Raw genomic sequence first — 14,311 nt, forward strand, 5'->3', positions numbered from 1 at the left:
TAATAAAGTATAACAACCTATATAAAAGTGCATCATAGTGCAGCTAGAGTATAATGAACACCTCAAATATAAAACATTAAACTGTTGCAAGATAAAAGCATAGAAACCATTAGCGACTGGAAGCCACTAGAAAATAAAACACCTGGGCAGGAGTGGAAGAGAACATTTGCCATCTCATCCCACTTTCTACCAACTGGAGACATCAGAAAATGTTAAAGCCTATTTTCTCTGTGCATCTGCTTAGAACTGCAGATTCATGGAGGAACCCTGCCCCTGTAGTTGTCAAGTGCGCCAGTTTTATCTGGTGCCCATCTGGGGAAAGAGGTCATGGGTGATGATATGAGATGAGCGGTGGCAGTTTATGTTTGGAGACGCCCTTCTGCAAGACGAAAACCTCCTTCATATATTTATGGTTGTTCTGAACTAAAGACTAATACAAAGGGAAAAGCAGATTAATGGTTTTTTTAAAAAAAAACCAAAGAAATAATACAATGGAGCATTTGGCATTGATTTGAAAAAAGCTGAAGGCTACTAGATAGTATTTTAGAACAAAAGTAAAATATTTATGAAGTATAAACTGCTTTTCTTTATCTTGCTGCAACTTTTCACCATACTTACTCCATAGTCACTAGCTAAAACGTTGTATGTTGTTAATACGACATCCTGTCTTGAAAGTACCGCAGGATCTTTGCTGCGTTCCGAGCCATAGTAAACATAAAGGTTCAAGTGAACACCTGGATCCACATGTTGTTCGAACTGATCCTGAAATAAAAATTAACCAGAAGGTTGCAATTAACCGATGGCTCAATAACTGTTGTCTATAAAGAGGATTCTAAGATATACTACAGTCAGGAACATAGGAACCATAACCCTTGGTGCATCTAGCTCAGTACTATAGTCACTGACTGGCAGTAGCTCTCCATCTTTCAGAAAGGAGACACTCCCAGCTCTACCTGGAAATGCTAGGGATCAAACCTAGGACCTTCTGCAGGCAAAGCAGATGCTCTACCCCTGAGCCACAGCCCTTCCTGATAGAGCACAGTAAGAGTAAGCCTAATACAGATTTATTATGGCTACAATGGAAGTTGTTCTGCTGAAAAATTGAGAGCAACTTGCATACCATAGTTTCAAGGTTGGAGGCACAGTCAACATTAGAAATACTCAACCCATTCGATTCATCATCAACTGCCTTAAATTATATTACTCTGGCTGCAATTCTATGTTTGTTTACCTTAGAATAAGCCCCAATGAATTCAATAGGATATATGAATAAATATGGTTGCGCTTTAAATCTTGGTTATGAACATTTAGGCTGTATTAAAATTCTAATCCCCATATATCCTCACTTTAACATTCTTTTTAGAAGTTAAGATGCCCTATTTTTATCTTAGAAAAGCACAATTGTTTAAATTTAAAACCTACAATCCAGTTACTTAGGACAGAAAGTGGACAAATGATCAGTGTTGTCCCAAGTGTCTCTCCACCTTCATTTTTCTTATGCTGTATAGTAACAACACCTTTGAAGAGGAAAAACAATAATTAGCAATGTAACTGCACTGTGATTACTTCCATGTAGTCCTCTTTAGATGTATCCAGCCAATTTGCAATTATTTACTTTCATCGCTAATCCTATGTATTATTCCCATTTTTGTTTTAACTACTGCATAGGAATTCAATCATTTACACCAGTAGTTCCCAATTAGCTAAGTATTGCAGACCCCGTTTTTCAAAAGCCAAGCCATGGACCCCTTACTTTTGAAAAATTTGATACCTCTATGATAATTTTTGTTATGTTAATGGTGTCACAGAGCCCCTGGGTGGGTTACATAGAGCCCCTGGGGTCCACATACCACCAACTAGGAATCATCGCTTTACATGGTTCAATCAGTCCAGAAGGTTCAGGTGTCTTCCTTTCCTTCCCAACTATAGGCTTGTTAAAAAGTATACTGTGTAGCATTTCATGTTAAGTGGCATTGTAAAAGGAAAAGCTTAATAATTTGGATACCTTTTTTCTTTGTCTTTTTTGAAGAAATAGCTGGTTCCTCAAGAGCAGAAGCAAATGCTTTATCCTCTTGAATATCACAAGAAGCTGTGAAAATGTTTTATAACTTAATATTCACAAACATTTGAAAAATTAACGTTCCTGTTTAAATTAGTTAAAATAAGATTATTTCGAAGAGCTGTTTATTCAATCATGTGAGCACTCATGCACATACTATCTGTGCATTGTCTTCTAGGTATAAAGAAGATGAGAACTATAGGTATAGCCACCACAATTAATACATATATTATAGTTCATAGATCAAAGATTATTCTTCCTAGCTTAGGGCCAGTCCTGATTCAACTAGAACACAGGCCAGTTCATTCAAATACCCAAAGCAGCCCATCCATAAGCATAGTGACAATATGCGAACACACATTCACTTGCACCATGCCAACAACCATGTGTTATGCACCAGTATATGTTTAAGTTTTGCAAAAAGTAACACACACTCTCTGTTAGAAAGACCTTATTAGGATACGGTTATCAGGTTTTATTGGGAAGGGAGAACAACAACTTTTTGACAGTAGTATTTTTTAAGTGCTAGCATCATACCTTTTCTTCTCTTTCTTGTTGCTGGATGCATTTTTTGCACTTTGGCTGGGAAAGCAAGAAAAGTGTTAACACAGTGTGGAAATCAATAAAGTTGTTAAAACAAATATAATGACCCAAAAAATAAGTGAGACTCACTTTCCATTATTTGTATGTCCTGCTCTTCAGGCTCTGAGTCACTGCTTGCTGTATACTTTGGCTTTTTGCCCACAGCTCTAAAGCATTTAGAAAGCAAAAGGATTACAACGAATAGAGGATTTCACAAGCTCTTATCTGATCATTTAGATTGATAGGGTATAGAGATAAATTTACCAAACAGTAGCACTGAACAGAAATTATGCTAGAATAAAGATGTGTTCTGCACATCTAAAAAACTCTTTTGATTTTACTCCAGAAAGCAACCTCTCTCCCAAGAAACACCCCCCTCTCACACACAGGGAAGGGGGAAGAGAACAGTTCAGAAGTAGTTTGCAATTGACTTCTAAGAACAGATAAAATTTACTTACCTCTTTGGACGGATTCTGGATGACTGAGATGGAAGAGAATCACTCTCCTTTGTATCAGAAGCATTCAGCTGCAGGCCAATACTGGGTGCTTAACAATAAGTATACAAAAAACAAAACAAAAAACACCCCATGATTTCTCTAATAACTTATTATTAGTTAATGCATATCACCCTATCCAGTAGATCTCAGGGCAGTTCACAACATTAAAATCAGTGTAAGAAACGGAAAATACATAATAAAAACAAAAACAAAATAAAAACAAAGGCAAAGGCAAGCCAATAATTCCCCCTCCTTCCACAACACGTCATAAATTTAAGCTACTGGTGATCAATTAGGATATTTAATGTAAAAAAAAATATTCTTAAATTAATTTCCTCTGAAAGTTGTCATCTGACTGAATTCAAAACAAATGTGATTAGATTCCAGATCAAAATTACCTTCTTGGTCATTTTTCACAGCAGGAACACATTTCTAAAAGAAAAATAAACACACTGAAATGGCATCTAAAATTTAGTTTAAAAACAAAACCAATCTTATGGAAATTAGTTGAAACATACTTGAAAGAACAAGTGGCTAGCACAGATCTTCAAAGTACCAGTTAGTAAGTTTTCCACTACTTCAGACACTTCCAGTTATTCAGATAATACAACTCAATTAATCAAGGTTTCGCATAATTTACAACAAGCTGTAATTTCTAAAACACTGTATATTTTAGATTCTCCCTGTAAATTACGAATATGGTTTGTTTGTTTGAATTTGTTTCTTGTTTTCTAATTGGCTGCTACTGTTGTCCCATCTTCTCCAGAAGCTTGCAACATTCGGACCATTTTCTCCTGAGATATTAAGTCTCTTTCTTGCAGTACAGTATGGGGTTGGTACATGGTGTCTACTTCAGAAGCACCCTCTAGTGGCCTTATGGATTTATACTGAATGCATCAGGCATGTTGCCCAGAAACACGGCATTTTGAGGGCATTACAAATCTTGAACCTTCTGAAGAGCCTTTTGTTTGGGGCTGCTTTTGGTACCCTGGCTAAAACTTACTGTACAAGAGGTGACAGAACACATCTTATTTACAGTTTTTAATCTGGGTTGTTTTTTAAGAAACTGAGTTGGCTAAAAGTCCAAGTAACATGTAGAATTCAAATAAATTAAATTCACTCACACACACACACACACACACAGAGAACGAACACCACCAAATATTCTACAGGAACATCAGTGACATATTATTCCTTCTTTCTTGCTTTACATATCTGCATTATTTTTGTCTTATAAATAGGAGAAGTTGGAACTGATAAAATTCAAGGCAGGGGTCTGGTATTAACAGTAAAATACCTTAATAGGAAATATCTTCAGTTGATCACTTTTCTTTTTAACAGGAAGAGGTTTGCCACCATGGAAGTTGCTAAGTATCACAGCTATCGTAGTAAGTGTTTTACCCTAAAATACATTGAACCATTTATTAACATTGTTTCATAAGTTAAGTTTGTATTATTTATTTGTTTATTTATTTTGCCTTCCTCCAAGAAGCTGAAGGAGGCATACATGTTTCTCCCCACTTTTATTGTCACAATAACCCTGTGAGGTAGGTCAAGTGATACGTAGTGACTGCCCCAAGGTCACCCACAGAGTTTTGCAGTTAAGCAGGGATTTGAACCCGGGTCTCCTCACTTACAGTCTGACACTCTAACCACTACACCACGCTGGCTCCCAGAGGCAACATTCTAATGAGAATTACCAAGCCCATGTCATCTGCCAATATTCCTCCAAGAACATTTTCTGGCCGCGTTTTTTCAGCAAAGTTGGTAATTGTATTGTAGAAGTAGTTTTCCCTCTCTTCCCAAAATGGAGGCAACTCCTTGTTGTTCTCGCGTGAAATCATCCAAGCCAAGGCCTGCTTCTGATGTGGAAGTAATGGAGTTACAACAGCCTGGAAAATTAAGATGCCATATTATACACATTTTCATAACAGAAACCACAACCTGTAGCTGAGAACTTACTAGCATTTTGCCAGTGTTTACCGTGTGTACTAACACACTATCAATGTGACGTGCTGGATATATTACCTTTGCTGCTTCTACTTCACGCGTTTTATCATCTTCCTTCAGATCTTCAAAAAGTTTGTCAAATTCAGTCTTGAGCTAGAATTGTACAGAGAAGTTAGACAAGGTAATATACCCCAAAGCTTTACTCCTATTAAAAGGAGAGTTTAAAGTTCTAAAGTACATTCAGCAACTCAAATTCTAACAAACATGTATTGTACCTGTTCAGTTGTCATTTGTACAGCAGCATGGACCGGAGCACTGTAACTTCTTCCAGCTTTGCCATATGTCTTGCTAGTCCCAACGCTAAATTCTGAAACGAAGTATCATTTTTAAAAGGGGAAGGGGGGGGAACTAGTAAATGACTGCAAATGCTCTCCCATCATCAGTAGACAAAACTTCTTTATACTTAAGAGTTTTATGTGATGCAAAATAAGAGAAGTTTAATAAGCTGAGTACTTGCATGTTTTACAGAAATACAGGAATTTCTATTGAGTTTATGTATAAAATATTTATTTAACTTACTTTTTCCTGGAGGAGCTAATTGAAAGCCCTGCATTTTTAGTCGATCAAGAACCGCTTGCTTATTTTCTGCTTTACCCCAAAAACTCAACTGTACTGGCATAGTGAACATATTCTTTGCACCAGAAGGAACAACCCTAGACAAAAGGAAAAATATTACATTATTACATTTATACCCTGACCTTTTTAAAAAACCAAAACACTGGGACAGCATACAGTGCATACAAACAGCTTGGTTTTTTTTTTATCTTCACAACAAACGTGTGAGGTATGTTAGACTGAGGCACTGACTGGATCAAAGTTGCCAAGTAAGCATTATACTTGGGTGAAGATTTGAATCTCAGCCTCATTAGTTCTGGTTTTACCTAAAACTACCACAATCCTAAAATGAACTATAAAAGGAGCCTAGAATGTAATGGAAGGGGGGGGGGCTGATTTTAAGAGTGGAGAGAATTAAGAGAACCACCTGTTTCTACTATTTACATACACAATACTACTGCTGAATCAATATGTTAGCAGTATGCTTCAAAAAGGTATGGAAATTCAGTGGCAAAAATTCATTAAATTCAAAGGTAGGGAAAACTTTGGCCTTTAAAACACAACCTTGATTCTGCACTGCTTCAAGAGATAGTAGAATAACTATCTATATATAAGAAAATGTAAAAATCGTGAAATCCCGTTTGCCACTTTTCTCCGTAACCGCTTGACCGATCGTCCTGAAATTTTGACACAACGATCCAGGCCACTCCTAGAGCGTTGTTGGGGGCAAAAATCCCTCAAATCGCACACCTGCCCAGGTACAGACCTGCTTTTCCACCAAGTCAAACAGCGCCCTCAAGTGGCGTAGTACCTTCCTTCACCCCTCCCTTCCTGTGAAATCTAAGCCACACCCACAAACCAAATGACATCATCATCAACCAAGCAACTGAAAATCCCCCAAGGCGGCCATTAGGCCTTAGGTTTAATGTAGGCCCCTGACAGGCCCGGGGGGGGGCACAACAACACACTTGGGGGCATGGCAAGGGGTTTTTACTTTACCATTTAGCACCACTAACCCTTCCCCCCCCAAAAAAAACCCCACCAAAAAAACAACATTGCCAAGTGGAGGTCGGGGCCTGCCGGGGGGGGGGGGTGGCACAGAACACAGCACAGCCTTTGATTTATGTAGGCCCCTGCACGGCAAGGGTTTTTTACTTTACCATTTAGCAACACTACCACACCGGTCATGGGGGGGGGGGAGACAAACTGAATAGATCATGGATCGGGACACATGGGGCCAGTCACAGGGATAAGCCACAACAATACACCACACCCACAAACCCCGCCTCTGCCAAGAGATCCTGTAAAACAGGAGGCCTTGGCTCCATTTTACATACTAGGTCTCAGGTCTACAGCCCATTAAATACTATCCCAAATGGAGCCCTGGGTGGGAGGTGGGGGGAGGAGGAGCCCAAATAGGTCATGGGCTGACGTAGGGTGGGGGGGGTAGAAAACCCACATCAACGCACTTGGGGGCACAGCAAGGGGTTTTTACTTTACAATTTAGCACCACTACCCCCCCAAAAAAATCCACAAGACAAAAATAAATACCATCCTTCAAAACGTCCTGAGATACGCCGGTCATGGAGGGGGGGGGGGACAAACTGAATAGATCATGGATCGGGGCACATGGGGCCAGTCACAGGGATTAGGCACAACAACACACCACACCCACAAACCCCGCCTCTGCCATGAGATCCTGTAAAACAGGAGGCCTTGCAACCACCAAAACAGCTATTCCACCCCAAGTCCAGAGCCTCTCCCGGCAGCTGCATTAATAAACGCCTGGCAGCATTAGGCAGTCGTTCATCATTGCTCCTAACACGCACTTGGGGGCACAGCAAGGGGTTTTTGCTTTATAATTTAGTGGGCGTTGTGTCACATGCGAGGCTCCGGCGGCCATTTTAAGTAAGGGCAGTCGTGCCCCTTTTAACTTAGGCTTTAACGTGTTTCTCCAAAAATAAGACACCGTCTTATATTTATTATTCCTTAAAAAAACCCCACATTGGCTTATTTTCAAGGGATGTCTTATTTTTTATTACGCATCCAGCCTTGCCTCTTTCCTTGGGGCCCTCCAGAACTGCACCTATAACTATGTCTTATTTTGGGGGTATGGCTTATGTTGCACAAATGCTTAGACATCCTGCTATGGCTTATTTTATGGGTATGTCTTATTTTAGGAGAAACAACCGATTGAAAGCCTCTGTGTGTTTTTTTTGTTTTGTTTTTTAAAAAAACCATTCACTTTCTCTCCCCAGTTTAAGTCCTCAGATATTTGCAGTGGCCACCCCCTACCCCATTTACAATCCCCTACCTTCCCCTTGCCCGGGCCAGGTAGATAATGTGGCCCTTTTTAAACCCTTTTGTTACTTTTCTCATTTTACTGATTGTGAATATGCTGACCGAGGCCCCCTTTAGATTCGGAGGCCCGCCCCAAGTGGCCCATATGACCCCCCTCCTTCTGTCTGGGCCTGTCTGTTGCTACGGGGCTATGGGGCTTCGCTATTTGATCCCGCCCCCCGGGTTGGGATTCTTTAAGTAGTTATCTGGGTCCCAGGGCACATCATCATCCCCTATCCTTAATCTAAATATATAGAAATGTTCACGATTTGTTCGCAGGGGCCAATGTATGAAGATACAGGGGGGAGGGGACAACAGAGGGTTCAGACAAAAGTGCATGCTGGGAAATAGAACCCAGAACCTAACAGTTCCTTTTCGAAGGGTGGGGGCCAAGGTATGGAGATACAGGGGGGAGGGGCCAACACTCCCCAGGGACAACAGAGGGAAGGGTATCCTACGGAAACACAGGGATGAGCCGGGGTGGAGGGAGGAGGGGCAGGATACGTCATGGATCGTGACAGGGTGGGGATCACAGGAAAGAACCACAGCAACGCGTGGCCGGGTCAGCTAGTTACTTATATATCTGGTCTTAGTTCTAAACCTCAATGAACTTATCAATCTGTGACCAATTCAGTAAACCATTCATGTTTTCAAGTTTCTGTTTATACCATACTATACCTATTCAACATACCAGTAAGCCACCAGCACAACCAGTAATCAGATACTGAGACTTTTTAGTTAATAGAGTTTGCTTCCTGCTAATTGTGATTCTACTTCCAGATATCCCACTTTGCTTCATTTATTGGAAACAAGTTTTAGTGGCACAATCAGAATGATTCACCTCATGTAAACAGTAGCAAACTTTTATTTTTACTACTACCAATGGGCTGTTGTTCAAGAAAACAACTGCTTGGTCGGCATGGTGAAAGCAGAGACATCACCTTGCCGACAATGGTCCATATAGTTAAAACTATGGTTTTCCCAGTAGTGATGTATGGAAGTGAGAGCTGGACCATAAAGAAGGCTGATCGCCGAAGAATTGATGCCTTTGAATTATGGTGCTGGAGGAGACTCTTGAGAGTCCCATGGACTGCAAGAAGATCAAACCTCTCCATTCTTAAGGAAATCAGCCCTAAGGGGTCACTGGAAGCTGAAGCTGAGGCTCCAATACTCTGGCCACCTCATGAGAAGAGAAGACTCCCTGGAAAAGACCCTGATGTTGGGAAAGATGGGGGGGGCACAAGGAGAAGGGGACAACACAGGACGAGATAGTTGGACAGTGTTCTCGAAGCTACCAACATGAGTCTGACCAAACTGCGGGAGGCAGTGGAAGACAGGAGTGCCTGGTGTGCTCTGGTCCATGGGGTCACAAAGAGTCAGACACAACTAAACGACTAAACAAACAACAACAACTAATGGGCTGTTGTTCAAGAAAACAATGGGGGAAATAGCCCTGCATTTACATACTTACCCCTCCACCACTGCCAACTTGTTGTCCATGATGTATGCCAATGATGCTGCCAGCTCTTTTTTGATGTGGCCTACCTGGTCTCCATTCACATTATTTACTTTTACAGCATTCTTGTCATATTTGTTGTTAGGCTCTCTCTGGAGTGCAACCATTTCATTATTATTGACCTGCAAAATTAGCCTACATGTTATTTAAAATGTACAAAATACACAATAAAATACACAGGATTCACCAAACAAAGTATCTTTCAAACACTGTGAAGGAAAGCAGTTTCACCTTTACACCACATTTTTTTGTTTCCAATGCTTTTTAAAGCAATATTAAACACACTGAAATTCCTAAGTAATAAAATCATCCATATCCCATTACTCAGAGAGCTGCTGAAATTTCTTTAACGCTGCAAAAGAATTTGAATATGACAGCCTGACTTGAAGTGAAGATGGAAAATGTTCATTTCATTTTGGAGAAAAATGCAAAAGCCCTTGTTCTAACAGTTTTTACGGTACTAGAAACACTCTGTATATAAGCTAAAGAAGGACTGAGGATATCCCTCAACATTTCAGGTACATTAAACTTCAGGGCAGTCTTTAGCCTCAGTACCCAAGTGTATAATCAAAGTTTGAACATTATAGTATACTACAATGCTTCAACTTAAAGAAAGACACTTCTTTGTACAATTAACACATTGGGAATCTGATATAAGATACACACACAGTGGAAGTGTGGATCTTGCTTGCAAGTACCAGTCACCTCACAGAAGTAGAGTAAGGTCCAAAATCTGTTGTAGGATAGGCTCAGTGAACAGCTCTGGATGAAGTTATACACACAAAAATAAGTTCAACCTTGAAGATTTTTATATTATAAACCACCCTGCAAATCCACAGATGAAGGGTGCTATAGAAATTTAATTACCTCACCTCAACTGAATTTGAGACAGAGGGGAATTCCATAATCAAGGCACCATTATCAAGAACATCTATTTACAGCCTTAACCCATCATATGATGTGACTACTTTCGATCAAACTTTAAATTTGGGTTTGCCCAGTTCACATGTAAAACAGGAGTGGGACTATTTAAAAGGCAAACAATATTAATACCCCCATCGGAGCCATCACTCTTCCCCTTTCCTACATAATCCTATTCACAAGTAAGCCCTATTTACTTGAATGGGACTTGCTCATTAGCCACCATGGCTAATGGTCAGGGATGATGGGATTTGTGAGTCCAACAACCTTTGGAGGACACTACATTGTCAAAGGCTAGCCATCCCTGAATTATCCCCCCCCCCCAAATTACAATTAAAGTGCAAATTACTTAATGCTTCAGTCGCCTCTGCTCATTACTGGGAGTACAAACAACATAGTTATCTAGAATTTATATAACATACCTAGTTTTTCCTTTCAAGCAATCTAGTTCTGTTACTAATTCGTATTCCTCCTGTACTTACCACTCCTGTATAATACTGCAATCCAACCACATTGCCTCTCAGAGTTCCAAATAAGATAGCTGAATCCGTATCTTCTTCAGTCACCATAGTAGCATCTGATCCCACAAGGTCTTCTAGGCTGGGATAAAATTCTCGAGTAAAAGCATTGTAATGCCTATCTCCATATATATCAGGATCCAATTCCCAATCAAAATTGCTGCAAAAAAAGAAAGAAATTTTAAAGAACTTCATTTGGAATCGTTTGTTATTGGGGGCAGGGTGTTCAATTGATAGGTCACTTCCTAGTTCACATATATGAGCTCTTTTGAAATACCTTCATGGGCAGAAATGAAAGCTGCTCAAAGACATTGCTGGAGAAATAATTTGATTCAGCTGGGATTAGTCTTAAATCTATTTCAACCTACCTCAAATGACTGGCTGTTGCAGGGTGAGGAATTAAGAAGGGCTATGGAGAGGCCAATACCCTGCCCTGAAGTTGCACACTGTAACATTTTGTTGTTTAATCTGTACTAACTTTTTAATAATCAGAAGGAACTATGGTTCGTACACTTTTAGCAATCAATACTACAATCTTGTATGAAGTTTGATATCTTTGAAGTTGGCACTTTTTAAGCAATTCACAAAAGGGGGGGGGGGAAATCCCACACATGAACACAAAAACACATGTGTGGGAGAAAACGTCTAAAGTGAGTTCAAAGTTTCCCCCCACTCCACCCAACCCCCAAATGTAGGGAACAGAACACCAATTAAACAGAACACAAAGAAACCTTTAGCACAAGCAGTTCAGATAACCTTCATCGCTACTACTGTCTAAACAAGGTAAAGTTGTCAACAGTTTGCCAACCCACTAGCAGTTAACCTACCCATCAAATTTCCAATCAGTTATGAATTCAAAACCTGTAGATGTAGGCAAATCTCTCTCGCCATCTGCTACCCATTTATGAAACAAAAATGTTTTAAAAACCTACTTTAAGACAGTATTGAAAGAATGATGAGAAAGGAATGTGATGTGTTCCACATTAGACAATAATCTTGACTGTGAGACCGAATAGTTTGTGTGTTACTGGAAATGGTGACTCTTTGCAGGAATTACGCTATTCCTATATTTTATTGGGGGAGCAAAGGGGCCATGGTCCCTAGGAGTTGGCTCCTATGTACTTGGGAGAAATGTGAGAAAGCAAGCAAAGAGGTGGGACAAACCGGAAATGTAAGGGCCAGGAATGAGAACAAAGTCCTTGATGATAAACAGAGTCCCAGGAAACACCGTCCTTGCACACATATATCGCTCGCGGGTAAGTTCTTGTGACACAGACCTTTACCTTTACCCTTTAGCTAGTAACACAGCACTTAATGAAATTCATTTTCTCCTTTTTTTCTTTTTTTTTGGGGGGGGGGAAAGAGAAGGCTCCTGAAAGCTTGTTAGCATTTTTGTAATATTTATTGCGCTGATTAGCGTATTATTATAATTAAAGCAAAACCAAATTGCAGGCTGAGACCGCAGCACAAGGCACCGCTCCCAACAACGCAACAGGCAGCCAAAGAGCTTCCCCATCAGTCGCCGATAGAAAAAAACCCGAAATTTTAGGGGAAATTGGAAAAAATTGCTACATCAGCACTTTTTTCTTTTCCAGATTGAAAGTCATTCTGTTACTTTAAAAACATAAAATATAACTATGGACAATTTTAATGGGCATAAAACTATCACAACTAGCATATTTAAAATATAGTGTATCGGTATCTAAACAATTATTACAAACTTAATTTCCTTTCAAAATAATATTTGTATTTGTAACAAATGGAGCAACAATCTCCTGAACTGTTTACTAGTTTATGTGGAACAAAAAAAGCTCCACAAAACAATTTATAAAAATCCAGAAGTAACAATTATTTATATTTCCTCTCCACAGTATTTAAAAACACATTCCCATAAAAAGAACTGAAGAAAGTGGGACTAAGTTTCAATGAAAGGGCATGAAATTTAATCAGAATCATTTTCTGAGCTGTAATGATCTTCCAGTGCTTTGAGGCCTAGTGAAGAAGAACAGAACCAATGCATGCAGGTATGCGAAAACAAAACTGAAACCTTTTTCTTTTCTGGTGACAACAGCAGCCCTTAAAGGAAGAAATGTATCTTGTTCTTGCATTGGAGAGTTCAGTTTGTAACCTAGGACTTGCTTGTCCTCACAGAAATTAGAATAATCTGATACCATACTGTACATATTTTTTAAAAAAATGATTTATAAAATATTTGAACCCCTTATCTTAAAATATTTTATTCATCATGTTAAAACAAAACATTCCATGATCTATTTTTTATTTTCCCAATTTTTCGGGGGGGGGGGGGGGAGGAACAAAAAAGGCTTCCGGGAAAAAACCATCCCCGTCCCCGATTTTTTCTGGGTTTTTCCCGGACCTTCACATATCTAGTCCCCGACCAGCAGGGCAAGTCCTGCCTAAAGAGGCAGAAGGACCACAACCGGTCCGTCCCTATAATCCCGAGGCCTAGTGCAAAAGTCGCCGGTGAAGCGGAGGTGGAAACGGCTGGCAATTGCAGCCCCTTCGAGTCAAGGCCTCCTTTCGGGGAGTGAACGCAGGGCGAGCCCCCCAGCGTCGTCCCATTTATAATTCTTCCCTGCCTAGGCCCTCGGGGACCCGACCCGCGCCCCCCCCCCCAACCAAACAAACCCCACCTCATGAACCTCCAAGCCATCGCGCGGCCGCCGGACTCCTAAAACCCGCTCTGGCAACGCCCCGCAAAAGCGAAAGGACCGAAAAAGCCCGCCACGCGAACGTCGCCGGGTGAGGACCTGCACAGCCGCCTCAGAGCTTCCACAGTCAGCCAACCCGGTTAAAGCGTTAAGCCGCAGCTGCCAATCCGCGAAGAAGCTGGGCGGGCCGACCTAGAACGCCCGCTGCCGAATGGCTGCTCTTACCCATCACCCGCTTCCGCGAGTCTAATGGAGCAGGCCGGGAGGTGCTATGGGGGCGGGGCAGCGCGGGTTTCCGAAACCAAAAGAGCATGCGCCCTGAAAGCATAATAAGGAACGCACGTGACTAAGTAATTACCGAACGATGGCATTCGCGCCTTCCGGGTCTTTTGCTATTTTTCCTTTGCTAAGCCGCTTGAGTTACTGCTTCTCATAGCATGCCCGGTTGTGTTGAATATGTTATGGTTATACTTGGTATGGAAATCTGATGAGTGTTTTAGTGGTGTGCATGTTTTTTCAATACCGGTATACGATGATAATCCAAAGGTGTGTGTGTGTGTGTGTATATTAAAAAGCGCGCGAGTGTGTGTGTCTCACATAAACATAAAAGCGTGTAACGGCAAAGGAGTCCCGGTTCATTT

At 40.7% G+C, this 14,311-nt stretch overlaps 1 protein-coding gene across 3 annotated transcripts in view; it reads right to left on the minus strand.

Moving 5' to 3' along the window:
- Window positions 1-13,928, minus strand: part of HLTF (helicase like transcription factor) — a 29,794-nt gene extending 15,866 nt beyond the window's left edge. The window contains exons 1-15 of one of the 3 annotated variants that reach the window (XM_060274490.2): window positions 13,770-13,928; window positions 10,963-11,158; window positions 9,515-9,681; window positions 5,668-5,801; window positions 5,364-5,455; window positions 5,167-5,241; window positions 4,839-5,030; window positions 4,436-4,540; window positions 3,537-3,570; window positions 3,100-3,187; window positions 2,732-2,808; window positions 2,597-2,641; window positions 2,006-2,089; window positions 1,423-1,517; window positions 619-762 (exon numbers count right to left, since the gene is read on the minus strand). In XM_060274490.2, coding sequence (XP_060130473.2) covers window positions 619-762; window positions 1,423-1,517; window positions 2,006-2,089; window positions 2,597-2,641; window positions 2,732-2,808; window positions 3,100-3,187; window positions 3,537-3,570; window positions 4,436-4,540; window positions 4,839-5,030; window positions 5,167-5,241; window positions 5,364-5,455; window positions 5,668-5,801; window positions 9,515-9,681; window positions 10,963-11,049 — 1,419 coding nt within the window. In that variant the 5' untranslated portion in view covers window positions 11,050-11,158; window positions 13,770-13,928. Of the gene's footprint in view, window positions 1-618; window positions 763-1,422; window positions 1,518-2,005; window positions 2,090-2,596; window positions 2,642-2,731; window positions 2,809-3,099; window positions 3,188-3,536; window positions 3,571-4,435; window positions 4,541-4,838; window positions 5,031-5,166; window positions 5,242-5,363; window positions 5,462-5,667; window positions 5,802-9,514; window positions 9,682-10,962; window positions 11,159-13,652 lie in introns of all 3 variants that reach the window. The other 2 variants (XM_035133509.3, XM_088669105.1) reach the window with 2 other exon arrangements.
- Between the last annotated feature and the right edge of the window lie 383 nt (window positions 13,929-14,311).

This window comes from Zootoca vivipara, chromosome 5 (assembly GCF_965207765.1).
Source record: "Zootoca vivipara chromosome 5, rZooViv2.hap1.1, whole genome shotgun sequence".
In the NCBI taxonomy this organism is placed as follows: Eukaryota; Metazoa; Chordata; class Lepidosauria; order Squamata; family Lacertidae; genus Zootoca; species Zootoca vivipara.